This window comes from Mustela nivalis, assembly GCF_964662115.1.
Source record: "Mustela nivalis genome assembly, chromosome: 10".
NCBI lineage: Eukaryota > Metazoa > Chordata > Mammalia > Carnivora > Mustelidae > Mustela > Mustela nivalis.
Genome location: NC_139029.1, coordinates 70502318 through 70517942, shown reverse-complemented (window position 1 = coordinate 70517942; position 15625 = coordinate 70502318). Strand labels below are relative to the sequence as shown.

At 39.3% G+C, this 15625-nt stretch overlaps 1 protein-coding gene across 1 annotated transcript in view; it reads right to left on the bottom strand.

Annotated features, from left to right (window-relative positions):
• Nucleotides 1-14968, bottom strand: part of CLCA2 (chloride channel accessory 2) — a 36773-nt gene extending 21805 nt beyond the window's left edge. Inside the window, exons 1-8 of the mRNA XM_082686697.1 lie at nt 14252-14968; nt 13247-13384; nt 11119-11269; nt 8519-8627; nt 7290-7449; nt 5041-5268; nt 1140-1370; nt 126-303 (exon numbers count right to left, since the gene is read on the bottom strand). Coding sequence (XP_082542823.1) covers nt 126-303; nt 1140-1370; nt 5041-5268; nt 7290-7449; nt 8519-8627; nt 11119-11269; nt 13247-13384; nt 14252-14437 — 1381 coding nt within the window. The 5' untranslated portion in view covers nt 14438-14968. The remainder of the gene's footprint in view (nt 1-125; nt 304-1139; nt 1371-5040; nt 5269-7289; nt 7450-8518; nt 8628-11118; nt 11270-13246; nt 13385-14251) is intronic.
• Nucleotides 14969-15625: the final 657 nt, after the last annotated feature.

Below are 15625 nucleotides of genomic sequence, written 5' to 3'. Positions count from 1 at the left end.
GTTTCTATTTTTTTTCCACTTAGGCCACACATTTTATTGACATAATCCGAGCTTCATGGTTGTGCTTTAAATATTCAAGTTAGAAGGAAGTACTCTAAACTATAAATTTGTAGAAATATATTTACCTGTATGATGTGATAATTCCTCTAGATTTTCAACCACAGATGAACCCAGGGCAATGGAATGAATGGTTGAACCACTGCTGAGCACGGTGAGTAAACAGTTGCCAACATGCTCATCATCTCCACTAGTCACTAATATCATCACAGAGCCATAGGCTTTTCCATTCAGTTTTTCAACCACCTGAACACAGAGTACCAGTCATTTAGAAGGAAATATAATTCAAATCTTCTTATTAAACAGAAGAATTAACTCATTCCAGATTCTCCACCTGTGAGGCATATGCCTCTTTGAGGTCTTCTGTGGCTTGCTGCTCTCCATGCCCATCCCCATTCCGTCCTCAACTCACTCCATTCCAGGACACAGGACTTGTCACCCTACATGCCATTACTGGTTTGCTTGTGGAGAGGGACTCTTCCTGTTCGAATCATCACAGCATGCCCCTGGTTTAGAATAGGGTCCATGATAGAGGATATGGGGGCACATTCTTATGTATTATCACTGCCTCTGATGTCCAGTGAATGACCACTAAGAGGACTTAGAGCAGTGGTTCTCAACCTTAACTATGCATTAGAATTAGATAGGTCTAGAATGACTACACACAGAAGACAGACAAGCTGATTTTGACCAGAAAACCCGAGTAAAAATGGCTATAGTTGGGACAGTCCCAGAATGGATAGGGACAGTGTTAGAAATTGTCCAGATGATGCTGAAGTCCCCCAGTCTTGACCATTGTATTTATTATTTATTTACTCATTCCTTCAATAAGCATTTATTGAGCAACTATTACGTGACAGGTACTTTGCTAGACACATAGGGCTTAATGCTAAATAAGATATGGTTCCTGACCTTAAAATAATCCATCGCTACTCTCTTACAGTTAAGGCTGTTATGACCACACTGTAACAGATAACCCCAAATCAGAATCTGTTATCAGAACAGATAACCCCAAAATAGATAGCCACAAAATGAAGGAAAGAAAGTGATGGTGATTTGAGGTAGGGGGTGCTCTACTGTACCTCAAATCCCTTCTTAAGCCCTGAGCAAATGCTGGTTTCTGCTTCTGCTGACACAGTCATAGGCAGATGTGAAACCAACAGCTTTCGGTCATCGTTGCTGTTAATTTGGTGTAGCTGGGCTCTGATCTCCCCTTTGCTGTTGAAACTGACGATGCCCACAAAGGTAAGGATTTCAACAATATGCATCAAGTAGAATTCTGCTGCTTGTTGCAGTTTAAGGAGTCTGTCAGCCTATGTCCCAAAAAGGAAAAAAAAGAAAGAAAAATAATAACATTTGGTTGTAGATGAAAGTATGACTAAACAACTCCATCAGCAAATATTTATGCGAATCATTTAGCAATGTCAGATTGTAATTTTTTGAGCTATAAAGTGTGATGCAATGCTGGAATCTTGTTTGATTAATTGCAAAAAATAAATGCTTTTCAAGGAGGGGGGCGTGGTTTAGAACCCTGCTTACATTTACCACTATCTAAGAACACATCATCCCACTCTTTCTCTCCAACTCAGAATTAAAAGATCTATGAAACCAGTTAAAACCAGATTTGTAACTGCTTCTTTTAAAATCCAGTCTGGGTAACAGGAAACACCGCAAAGAGACCTGATAATAGAGAGAAGTAGCAGTTAGGATATGTGTGCTCTCACTATGCTCTGTTACTGTGGTCATCTTAGACTGGGCACTTCATCTATAAAGTGGGCATAATAGTATTTTTCTTATTTACGAAAATAGAATTGCTATGAGGATCAACTGAGATACTTATATGGCAGTACAGTTATACTTCAAAGTGTTAACCAGTTAAAGAGTGGTATTAACGACCAGGTTTGGGCAGGTGATAATCCTGATGTTCAGCAGGGTCACTTGTTCTGAAGGCTGTGCGAGCAGTAAGCTGAGCTGCAGTGACCACCAGCTCAGGGATCACTGTAGTCTCTGTCTCCAACCCAGACATCTCCCTTAATATCTGGACCTACATTTCACATTGCTTAGGAAACATCACCAATTTAACATCCCACAGGTGTCTCAAACTTGAGACACTTTGAATTCATTGCCTCCCTTCCCAAATGCTGTTTCTTATACAGTATTGGGGAAGAAGTTGGTAGAGTGGATGAAGCAAGAACTTTGACTCCCGCCTTCAACTTTTGCTAATTATGTGACCATAGAGAAATCGCTCATCTTTTGTAGCTTCGGTTTTCTCATCTGCAAAATGGACTTCTAGCCAGCACTCGGTAAATAGCACCTATTTGCTAACCATGTCATCAAGTCATCATTCTTTTTTATAATTAATTCACTCTTATTAATCAGGATTTCCACTCCCAACTAGTTAAGCTAAAAGCCTAGAGCTGTCTTTTATTACCCCTCTGTTATCAGTCCCCATATTCTTGAACAAGTCCTATCAGCTCACTGTCTTAAATTTCTCTCCAGTTCATTTTATCCCTCCAACTTATCTGCCATTTCCTTAGACACATCCAATGTTAGTTATAACCACACTAGCTAATGTACTTCCCCCAAACACATTTTTCTAATTTTGCCTGTTGGCCACTGCACGAATTCATCCCTTCCCTGGCCTTCCTCCCTTTTTCTCCTTCACATTATCTAACCTAGCAAGTACCTCCTCCCTCCTTCTTCAAGATTAACTCCAAGTTCATTCTCTCAGTGAAGTCATTCTCAGTTACTTTCTTCTACGGCACTAGATACTGCCTCATCAATGTTCCCACAGCAACTCACACCTCTTTGGAGCCTTGTCACATTGTATTATATTTATTCACATGTGCACGTTGTGGATCCATCATTAGATTGTGAGCATTTTTAAAAGACTTGATTATTTGAGAGAGAGAGTAGGGGGGGTGGGACAGAGGGAAAGAATCTCAAGCAGATTTCCTGATGAGCATGGAGCCTGTTGTGGGGCTCCATCTGATGACCCTAAGATCACGACCTGAGCCGAAATGAACAGACACTTAACCAGATGAGCCACCCAGGTGCCCCAAACTGTGAGCATTTTGAAGCACAGACCATGTTCTGTCATCTTTGCATCCCCCAAGCCAGAACAGTACAGGCACCTAATGAATGAATGGCCATGTTGGTTCAAGTACAATATTGGCAGGAAAAGGGAAGGAAGCTTGTTTTGCTACGACATTAGGCTTATTTCTCTTCTGCTTCCTTTACGTCTTCTCTCAAATAAAATGATCACTTTCGCTGTACTTATTCTTCCTCAATAGAGGCAGCTAGCCAATATAAATTACCCTGAGACCATATTTTAAAAGATGATGCCCTAGTCGACTGCAGGCAAGCAGGATTACAAAACTATCCATATGCTGAATGTATTAGTGGAGCTCCTAATATTTCAGAAACAAGTCAAGAAAGGCAAATTTTCTGGGACTGTTGATCTAGAGAATACAAGAGGATAAACTCTTCCTTAGGATAAGTACTATAATAAAATAATAACTACCATTTCTGAACCAAAACCTTCATATTCATTTTCTCATTTATTCCCCCTCTGCAGCTTTATGAAGTAGATGGTGGTATGCTGGAAAATGTATCTTAAAAAACTGGATTTCTGGCAAAAGAAAGAGAAGAGAGAGACTTTGTTGCAATTGACAATTTCTGTGGGGCAAATATTCCCACCATGGCTGATTTCAAGCTGTTACTGTGACATCACTGAAGTCAGAGTTGGGGAAGAGATGTGTAGTAGTAGACCATACATATACAACAGGCCAGAAATAATCTTAAGAGCATAGATCAGAGATCACCAGACATTTTCAGAAAAGTGACAGAAAGTTAAAGGTTTTAGGCTTGGTGGGCCATATGGTCTCTGTTGCAACTACTCAACTCTGCTGTTTTAGCATTGAAGTGGCCAGAGATAAGATGAAAATAAATGAGTGTTGCTGTGTTCCAATACAGTTTTATTGATGGACACTGAAATTTGAAATTCATGTAATTTATTCACATATCATGGAATATTATTACTTTCTTGATTTTTTTCTAAGCCATTTAAAGGGTAAATCCATTTGTAGCCTACGGGCTATGCAAAAACAGGCGGTGGGCCAAATTTGGCCCATGAACTGTTATTTACTGACTCTGGTCATAGATAACAGTAAAAAATAGTAGGAAAATAATCAGGAAGTAATGAGTTTTAAGCATGTATTATGTTTTTTAAAAAATATATGTTACTTAACTCTAAATCTACAGAGTTTAATTTTTAATAATGTCTATATTTAACTACTGGCTTGCAAATTTCCTAAAATTTAACAGTTGACTCTAGTGAACTAGTATAAGCTGATTCTGTCACAACACTAAAAGTAGGTATTATACTCCCTATTTTACAGATGAGAGAACAGTTCAGGAAGATTATTTTGCTCCTGATTATAGACAGCAAGTGAAGAAGCCAGGAGAGACTAAAATTTTAACCATTATCTGAGAGTGCTGGGTTTTCAGAAGTGGTTTTCTGGAAGGCTGTGAGCTTCCTGCATGACTGAGGTATGGTTTTCTATTCATGGTGACATGGAAAATGCACACACAGTGGATATGTACACTCTTTGCAAACTCACCATTTCTTACCTCAGCAAGGGTTGTGTACCAGTGAGCAAAATATGGCCAGACAAGAGATTCTCTTACACGTCAGAGTTTTGTAAAAGGGTCTTGGTTGGAAAAAAGTTTCAATTAGTAGCAAAAAATCAGGGCTAGGGATTATCTGTGGGTTTCATTTATCTGCCTTATCTCAATTTCTGGCCTACATTCTAAATTTGTTCCTCCTGTCCCCAAGAAAAGATGAAATGCATGACAATTCCATACCTTTGGCCTCTCCTCTTCTGCCCTTAACCTCTGAAAATGAAAAGAATTAAAGAAAAAAAGAAAACAAATAAAACCCCAACAAGAATGGCTTACAGTCATTTTGGTTCAAATTATTACCTCTGCCATCTTACTGGACACATCTAGGACTAGACACACCACTTTGTTACCGGCCTGAACAAGGGAGAACACAGGAGGAGGCGGAAGCTCAGTCCCATTCATGGGAAAGCTGTGGTTAAAGTCAGCAGAGTCTGTGATTACATCCCACGCACTTCTGAGGCTGCACATTTGGTTCTGTAGGTTTGGAGCTTCCTGGTTGTGGGTACGTGCATTACAGAATTCAACCACCTAGAAAAAGAATAATTCTCTATCAGAGAAAGAATATTCTCTATCAGAGAATAAAGACACTCCTCTCATATTAGACATAATTCTTCTCAAGCAACTAAAGTTAAACAGGCATGGTAAGCTGAAACATGAGATATCAGCAGTGCTATAGCAGTCCTTTATCACTTCAAGAATGACAGTGAGTTTACAAATATACCTTCACAACCTTTGCTTGAAACATTGGCACCTTTGTGGTACTTGGGATCAGTCTAAATTATAGTCTGTTTGCACTTGGAAAACAGAGAGCAGACCGTGTATATATATCTTAGTCTTAAGGAAACAAAACAATCTTCCACCTCTGTTAGTATGATAGTGTGTTAAAGAAAACACTCTAAAAGATGTTATCTGGGTCAGCCTATTCCTTGGAACTATAGTTAATGGCCCACCTGTGCCTTTATTTATTGATCAGTCAACATAAATTGATCTAGTTCAAATATTGGTCTCTGTAAGAATAGGATAAGGGGAAAAAACCCCAACTTAAACCTACTTCCTGATCTTTCTCCCCATTTGGAAATAGAGATAAAATCAATTAATAATACCAAACATATGCCACCCTTTTTTAAAGTATGGTTTGCATTGCAAAGTAATGTTACCGCCTATTCTCAGTGGCTGTATTCCTGCAGAGTAGGTACTTCCTGCTAGCAGAGCCATGGGAGCTTAGAGCTAGAACAAACCTTGCCGGTCCCATCTCTAACTTCACAGAAAAGGAAGCTAAAGCTCCAGAAGGTTGATACTTGCTCAAGGACATGGTTTTCTCAGTAGCATGGGGAGATGAGAATATAACCCATTTGGGGTTTTGTTATTTGTTTTTGACTCTTTTCTCTCTTTTGTGACTATGGTTAGAGGACTGTGAAATTTTTTTGATGGGTTATTAATGATTAGGTCTTTCAAAGGATCGTGCATAGTGTGGATGAAATACTTAAGTTGGCTTCCAATATTAAAGCTAGAAATTAAAAACATAATGGATCAGACAAATATGAAAAATCACTTTAAAATGACAGAATGACTTGTAGCCTTGACTAAACCAGACTGAAGAAGAAAAGGTATTTAAAGAAAAGAATGCATCAATCTAATGGACATTGGTCAGCCGTGGAAACAGAAAGCTTCAGACGCATGTGTTCATGTGCTCCCAGCACCGTGGAGGGGAGATGATGCACAGACATGAGTTTTAGATCTTTGTGAGAACGGATGGCTAGATCAGGTCATGAAGACTGATGCCAGTAAGCCTCTGCATCAGTCTCCCTCCTTTCTGATTCCATTCCCTCCAATCAGGCTTCTGGTGAGAATTTGGCTTTTTCATGGTGCTTCCTTCAGAGAAAAAATGAACTGGCTAGAGAATGCAAGTATTGGATCCCCATGACAGAGTACGATTTTTAAGTAATAATGTAAAAAGTGTGTTCTAGATCCATATACTAGTCTCTTGCCAATGCAGGATACTGACAAGGTTGAGTTTCTGAACCTGCAAAGCTAAGGGTTAGTTGATTTCTCTTGGTAAGACCTGGTTTTCCTTTTTAATTTCTGTACTATGCAAAACAAGGGAAAGAGAATTAGGAAACAATTAAAATAAGAGTGATTTGTACTTGTTCTTCTTCTTTCATTTTGGTGGAGATGCTGGAAAATGGTTTGCTACTTCAAATGAGAGAAATATAATCATGTATTATATCACTCTTAGTGACTCAATACATTTTTCCTCAATACTACCAGATGAGCAATTTATTTTGAAGTCTCCAGAGCTGTCTTATTAAATCACCTTCCCTAGAAAGCAAATAATCACTTTTCTAAAGGAATTTTTTTGGGGGGGGGTCATCTTTTGGGGCTTTCTTTGTTTTAGCTGTGAAATAAAAACTAGATGAACTCTAAGTTCCCCAAGATCTAAAATTTAGTGAATTTTAATTGACTTTTTGTTTAAATACTTCAAATATATGAGTCCATCTAGGGAAGAGATGGCATATTGTAGGAGTTTGTCATTCCAAGGCCATACTTACAGAAGATAAACTTTGCATGAACATTATTGATGCAGTTGAATTTTGGGTGCTGTTGTATATGAACATACATCCTTCTTTGAAAAGTTTACTAATAATACAGTTTTCTTGGGGGCAAGGGCCTTTTTCACATACAAAAATGCCTGCGATGTCAGAGGAACACCTAAAAATAGAAAGAGAAATTGGGTCTATTTCAGAAATACTTATGTTTCTTCTTCATTAGCTTATGTAATAATTTGTTTCAAGGCTTGTAGCTTGCTATATACACATTAAAACATTTTAAAAACTGCTCTAAGAAAGTTCATTAATTTAGATATGCACTCCATTGTGTTTTAAAGCATTTGATCTGGATGAGGAATTCTCTATTGCCAAGGGTTTTACCAGCTAAACAGGGTCAAAGGAAAAGATGCCAGGAAATCAGCAGGAACTTTTGGAGTCCCCAGGAGGAGCACAAGTGACAGTATCCTGAGTCACAGCTTCTTTGAGCTCATTGCCATCTGACATCAGAGCAGAAGAGAATGAACATGTAATGATGATATTTAAAAGGTTTCCTTCCTAAATAAGCAAACTCAAATCCTACTAATGGGAGTGAAGGCCTATACAACGTTTAGAAGAGAAGTATCTTCCCATTGATGATCAACTGATAATTGCTTAGTATCTACCAAAATTACAGCTGTGGGTACATTTTGATCCAGTAATTCTTGGAAGTTATTCAATAGATATATAGATCTGCCTGCATACATGAAAAATAATATATAGCGTTATGACCTGCAGTGTTATTGGTAATAAAAAACTGGTAACAACCCACTTGTCCAACAATAGGAGACTGGTTGAAAATGAGTGAGATGGTACATCCACACAGTGGGACACTAAGCAATTATTTTTAAGAAAAAAAAGAATGAAAAAAGTATGTATTCATATTTATTTGGATTTTCCTGAAGAAATACTTAAAAAAATAAACAAGAAACTAATAAAAATGGTTACCTAGAGGGCATGAGAGGAACAGGGTAAAGACAACGGTGGGAAAAATATCTTAGAGTATAGCTTTTTATAGTGTTCTCATATTTGAACCATAAATATTTACCAACTTTATAAAAAAATGAAATAAAATTTAAAAGTTTAAAAATGAAAGGATCTCCTCCTTGTCAGTTAGGTTTTAGCTACCATTATCAGCTTTGTTTTAAAGTTAAAAAAATAAACAATGAATTTTAAACATGAGGAAAAGTACCAACCTTGTTACTTTAATTTGATTTTGCCCATTTATGTAGAAAGGTTTCTCATCATTGTATTCATCGAACACACCCCAACGGAGATGGGCCCATTCATGGACAAATACTCTACCTGTGGAAGAGAGACTTTGGTTTTGTGTTCCTGAAATCTCAGCGGTGGGCTTTGCTAACTAGTGAAGATGTAACATCACTTGACTATATATACTCACTATAAAGGCTTGAAGTGTAATTCTCTCTGACTTTTCACTTCCTCACCTTTCATTCCCATCTCCTGCTTTACCTTCTACCCTCATAAATGAGGCACTCTGAAAATATATTTAGTCCTGTAAATGTAAATACCTGAAACTAGTGATGAGCCCCACATTGTCTCATTTCCTCAGTGAAGCTGCCTAACACATTTCTGTTTAGCTTCTTACAGGCCTACCATTTCAGGACTGTGGGAAGAGAAAGAAGCTTATCTAAGTACAGTGGACTGAATGCCTATTATCCGCCTCCCCTGCCCAAATTCCTATGTTGAAATCCTAATGCCTCATGTGATAGTATTAGGAAATGGGGCCTTTGAGAAAAGATAAGGTCACAACGTTGGAGCCCTCATGAATGGGATTAGTGTCCTTATAAAGAGACCCCAGAGAGCTCCCTCCTCGTCCTATCAAGTAAGGACGCAGAGAGGAGATGGCTGTCTATGTACCAGGAAGTAGGTACTAGACCCCAAATCTGCCAGTACCTCGATCTTGGACTTCCCAGCCTCCAGGACTGTGTGAAATAAGTTTCTGTGGTGTATAAGGCACTCAATCTGTGATATTGTTATAGCAGCCCAAACAGACTAAAATACCAAACAAGCAAATAAAGTTTTCATCTTCTTTAGTCTGTGTTATCCAAGCATATCTACTTTTTCCTTGTAAGTAATCCTCCTCTCTAGAGCAATGATTAAAACCCTGGGGCCAGAGAAGGTTGAAGTAGTAAAAAAGATCATAAGCCTCCACTCTAGCCTGGACAGTCAGTTCTCTTTTATTTTATCTCTGATTCTCCATGATTGTATTTGTCTCCAACTCTTGGCTCATGGAAACCCCCATCCTCAGTATCAAATCCTTTATATCTTTATCTCTACTTCTCTAAATCTTGGATATCCTTCCGTGTTCCAATCAAAACTACTCCCCAGGAGAAGCTTTTGGGTCTAACTCTCTGCCAGAAGTGCATTTTTCCTTTTTTCTGAATTCTTTTAAGTTCTAGGGAACCAGGAAGTGTTTGAAGAGCTGACTGAGACTGCAGGTGTTGCTCAAGTTTGGGGACAAAGGAAGGGAGGGAGCTAAGCCGAAGGTATTAAGGGAAAGTTTGTGCCTACTCAGGGAATTTATAAGTGCTGGTGAAGAGCAGCACCTCATAGTTACAGGGAATTTTTTTTTTAAGTGTGTTTTATACAGAGTGGTGCCCCAGTTCCCGCCAGTCATACAGAGGATAATAACATCTATTTAGATTTAAATGGAGTTAAGTGAAAACATCATTTGAAAGGCATTACTTCTGTTAAAATCAGAAACAAAAAATTAAGCATGGGATAGTTAGCCCTGGACCTGTTGATCTGTTCTCTGGACACTTTTCCCCTCAGATCTCATCCACTAAACACCAGTCCCTAAATCTATAACCCTGCGTTCTCTTCAAAACTCCAGCCATCCAAACCCACCGCGAGCTGGGTCTTCCCACCAGGACAACCGGCTGCTCCTCTCAATCAACTTGCCTTTCATCTGTAGCAGTCAGACCTCTATTTCTCTTTTTTTCCCTCTGGAATATCTCCCATCACTTAGAGTTGTTAGGATTAAATAAAACAACATTTGAAAAACAAATAGCACAACACAGGGCACATAGAAAGTTCTTGTTTTCTTAATACTCTTTCCTATCCTGACCTCACTGCTCCTATTCTTACTCAAGTCTTCGTTTCCTGCCTGGACTTCCAATAATTCTCCTGATATTCACTTTCCCTCTCATTGATTTGAGGGAGCCAGATTATCATTATTATACAGCCGGATTCATCTTCTGAGAACACTTCTATGTTGATTTCACTCCTGTGCTCATAAACCTTCAGTGGTGTGGAGCTAACGTGGGCAGTCGAGGCTCCCCATCCCCCTATCCCTATCCCCCCATGCACTTCATCCATTTCTTCCACTGCTTCACTACTCACAGTCACTTTGCACCATTAGAATGGCTACTGCTCCTGTCCCTCAAACATGCTCTGGATTCTTCTGCTGCCACTCTTTATTCATACTCTTTGCTCTTTTCTCTCTCATGGTTCCATTTACCAGCATGACATTAACCTTGGAGAGTGTCTCCTTTGTGAGGGCCTTTCTGAGCACCCTTAAGGCAAAAGGTGCTCTCCTTCTGCTGAATTCCTACAGCACTCACTGTCTAGGCCACTACGCTGGTGTCCAGCTTTTTTCTGGCTCACTTTGTTTCTGATCTTTTCAAGGACACGTATCCTATCTCTCCCCATCCAGATGGTAAGTCCTGAGCAAGTTTCAGGTTCTTTGAGTTGCTTTTCAACACCAAGCACCAAGCACAGAATATTGTAAATAGTTTTGTCCTATGTCTGTTTCTGGATTGATCACACTTACCTCGTGGTCCGTAGCCAGCTATTAAGTCATCATTTAGGAGGAAGTTAGATGTGAAATGAATGTATTTTCCCTCTTCTCCACAACCTCTGTATTGTAGTGTGTATGGGTCATCTCCATGTGCCCCATACCGGTCAGTCACTCTGACATTTGCCTAAATGAAAAGAAATGCTTTATAATACTCTATATCCCAACTGTGATGTTGGTGACATAAACATAGACATTTGTTAAAACACTTTAAACTGTACTTTTATGATCTGTGCATTTTACTGTATGAATTGTATTCCAATTTGATGACATTTTTTAAAAGGTATGTCTTATAAGTGGAGTTTAAAATGCATGCACAACTAAATATCGGTAAAAGTACCATATGTGTACTGTTTTATGTGTGTGTACGTGCACACCCCAGAGCAGAGGAAGGAAATGTTCTCATATTTATTTTCCATTATTTCTACAGTGTTTGATTTGTTTTTGCAATGAGCATGAATTACTTTTATAATAATTAACATTTAGTTTTCAAAAGATAAGAACTCAAGTCTGGGGCTTTGCAAAGCAACACCTACAAAAGGGCTACAGATGTCATGGACAAAACCTCATTTCTATGTCTGGAAATTTGTCCTGAAGCTAAAAGCAAGGAGAGCTTTGCTGGGCATGGAGTACTCAGAGGTTGTTTGGGCTTTGTTCTATTATAATCCATAGTAATACAGCTCTTACCCACTTTTTCTACCTCTCCCTCCCCTCTCCTGCTTCCTACCTGCATTTGACTGTGGATTCACAGGGACAGGAGTCACCTTGCTTGTCCTTGGGTCCTCTCTAGTGCCTAGCATGGCCCCTGTAGATAATGATAGTTCACTGTTTGCTTAATTGACATTTGAGGCTAAAGAAATCAGTATCCAACAGGTATAAAAATATCACTAAATGATTATTCTTTCTTTTAATCTTTCAGTTCAGTAATATTCTCATTTTTATTTTAATTATTCATTTCTCAGCCCTCCATTAGGATCAGGAGTATGACCTGGTTTTGATGCTAGTTGTCTCCAATACATCTTTGTTTCATGGAAGGTCAAATTGATTAATACTATCTATATAGATAACTAGAGACGGCATAGCTTGGTGCAAAGAGCATGGGTTTGGGAAGGAAATATGTGTAGATCAAAATTGTGGCTCTGTAATTTACTAACTGTTTGGGACAAAATCCTTACTTTATTTGAGCTTCTGTTTCCTAAATTATGGTAATAATTTGTGATAGCCACTAATTTTAAGGTGTGTAAGAACTAAACAACATATGTAGACTGCCTGGTGCTAAGTGAAAGCTTAAACACTGGCTCTCTCTGGGGCGCCAAGGTGGCTCAGTCTACTAAACATCTGACTCGCCTCAGGTCATGATCTCAGGTTCTGAGACTGAGTCCCCGCGGGGAGACTCCAGTCTGTTCCTGCCCCTTCTGCTAGCTGCCTGGATTCTTGTTCACAGTAACTTCAAACTGTCATTTGCCGAATGTATTTGACATTTGTTTATAGCGCGCAGACATAATCATGGATGCTTAACCTGCAGCTTATGAGAGTCCTTCGAAGGTTAAGTTCTTTTTGATTGGAAAAGAAAAAGCAGCCACTCCTCCCCTTCCCCCTTTCTTCCTTCCGTCTTATCACCACGCTCCTCAAAAACCGTGTCCTGGACATGGGTTCCTGTGAAATTCTGCTAATTTACACTCTGGCAGGAGAAGTCAGTCATATTTTATAGCTTACATTTCTGTCTGGACATGCATGTCTACTGCCCCTGACAGGATGGGAGAAGAAGGTAGTTATAATTGGAATTGTTCCCTGCACAGTTCATACACAGTAGGATAAAACCAGCTTTTGGTCAGTAAGGAAACATTTCAGAAAGGACTAAAAAGGAAAGAGGCCTTCTGAGAGGCTACTTAGACAATGGCATTCGCTTATTTTTTGTTCCATAATCTGTACTCATTTATTATATTTCCATGTATCTTGGGATAACAATCTTCCCAATACTAGTTGTGTGTTAATATCAATGTCTTGTTTTTGCTTAAGTTCTCACAGTTAAAGTTTAAACAGAGCATACCTTGGTTGTTTTTTTCTGGAGTTAAGCTCATTTAAGAAAACCCTGAATTCTTACCTTTTCATATAATTCTTGTTTTACTTTGCTGTAATTATTAGCTTTCCATGTGGCAGGTATTAAAATCTTTACATTTCTGAAAAACACTCTTCTCTTGGTAGCATTGAATAGGTAAAAAGAAGCTTCAGTTATCATTTCCTATAATCAAACAGAAGAAAAGCTTATCTTGGCACTTGTATATCTTTCATGTTTTGGTTTTCTGATTATACTTGAGCAAGTAGCAGTAAAGAATAATGAAAATATTTTAAAGCAGCCCATTTCTTTCAGAGATGGCCTTAGACTGTGGGAAAACTTGGGAGTAAAATAAACCTCAAATGGTTAACAGGAAGAGATTTTAGGACACTAACAGTGAGTCTGGGTTTGCCTATGTAGTTTTTCCCAGTTTTGTGAAAGAGATCTAAGCTTTTACCAAACAAATCCCTTTCATATCCTTCCTGTGGGCATGTTCAAGACCACACCTTATGATGACACTGATTTCTCTAAAGCAATACCAACGGGAGGATCTTAAGTAAAGGAGCTACGACCCTCCTCCACCACACTGAGGGGAAAATAGTCAATTACTTTACAGAACATTCAGGTGAAAAGAATTTTGCTCTTCGGCACTCCACCCAGACTCTCTTTCTGTCTGAGAATTCAACAACTTGATTTTAATAAGCACAATTGTGCTTATTCATCAGTCAAACATCTGGTCTTTGTTACCACAATAGGTTATTTTTTTTTAAGTTGCTACCCCAAAAACAGTCATGTTAGGAAAACAAAAAAAGCTAAAAGCAGTAGTAACCAGAAAGAACAAATCAAGGAGGGCTAGCTCAACACTCTGAGCCAAGACTACGCATAATTAAGTGAACAAACTGGCTGGACCATGATTATAATTTTTGGTGCTTAAAAGAAATGCTGATCTCTTTACTATCTCAATACAGACCAGGCAAGGTTGTTAGCTCTTTAAAGAAAGCTACAATCCTGTTCTAATGGGATAATGGTATTGATTTCACCCCTGTCACTTACCTTAATGTTTGGGATGAGATTCTGATCTTCGGATACCTGAGGATTGATTGCAACGAGTAATCCATCATACCCATTGTCTTGAAGCTGCACTCCAGCTCCCAGGAATAGCAGTCCTGGAATTAGGGCCACCAGGAGAGTCACAAACTTCAGGCTGCCAAGGGGACCCATGTTGTCCATATTGGTCATGTTGTAGAGAAGCCTCCAGTTCACTCACACTGGTCCTACTGGGTACATTGCACCAGTTTGTTCATGGGGGAGCTGATACTTTCTTCCTGAACTTGGAAGGTCTTAGACCTTGTGGTGAAGGAGGTGCCTTTTTTTTGCAAAACCTGGGTGGATCTCTCTGAGACCTGCCTCTACATGTCCTTTTCCTTTAGGCAACACCACACTTGCCTGTTCTGTGGCTGATCTTCCTTTTGAATCACGGTTGAGCAAGAAATTACTCCTTATTCAGTATATCTTTTTCAGAAGGAAGAGGGAAATAAGACAAAAGGAGCTTGAAAGAGGGAAGCCTGGCTGGCTGGGCTGAAAAATCAGAGAATCTGGATTGTTCACTCCACTTTCAGTGGAAAGACGGAAATCTGTCGTGAGTCTTCTCTCTCTTCATCCTAGACAACCTCCTCCATCTGTCAGCTGCACTCTGGCTTCTACTGATTTTCTACTTCACTCACATCATTTTTTGTTTGTTATAAGATTCCCTTGTCTGCTTCTTCGGAATATTTGGAAATCTATCCTGCAGCCCTGTCCCTGGGGCCCTTGGGTCAGGTTATCTGGGCAAACTCTCAGCTGATGGTGGAGGGGAAGGTATCACATGTCCCCCAGGAAGGGCCAAGTGCCAGAAACTTAGATGCCTGGGCAGACCACAGACGCCTTTCCCTCTGCTCTCGCTGCATCTTCTTGCTGGACCAGGGGAAAGAATAAATTTCTCCTTCAGCACCTCTCTCCTGAGGGCAAGGCTGTGCCTCAGTCTACCTTCCCTTTTCGAAGAATCTATCACAGGGTCTGGTACACAGTAGGCGTCACAAATATTTTAGGAGTGATAATACTACCTGATAACAACCTAATGCTTTAGAGTTTACAAAGGACCCCATTTAAATGTCAATTCTATGATGCGGGCATAACTCTTCTCTTTTTCAGTGAAGCCTCTGAGTCTTAGGAAGACTGAAAATGAGGCAACGGTGAAAGAAACTATTGTGTGATGACTTTTATCATGCTTATTTTATGGGTGAAAAAACTAAGGCTCAAAAAATCTAAGTAACTTGTTCAAGGTTGTGTGAGCATCATCATAATGCTAGAATGAGACCCATAGGTTCCCATTTCCATTGTTTTTCGCGATATCACATTGTCTTGTTTTCCCAGGGAACTGGAAATAAA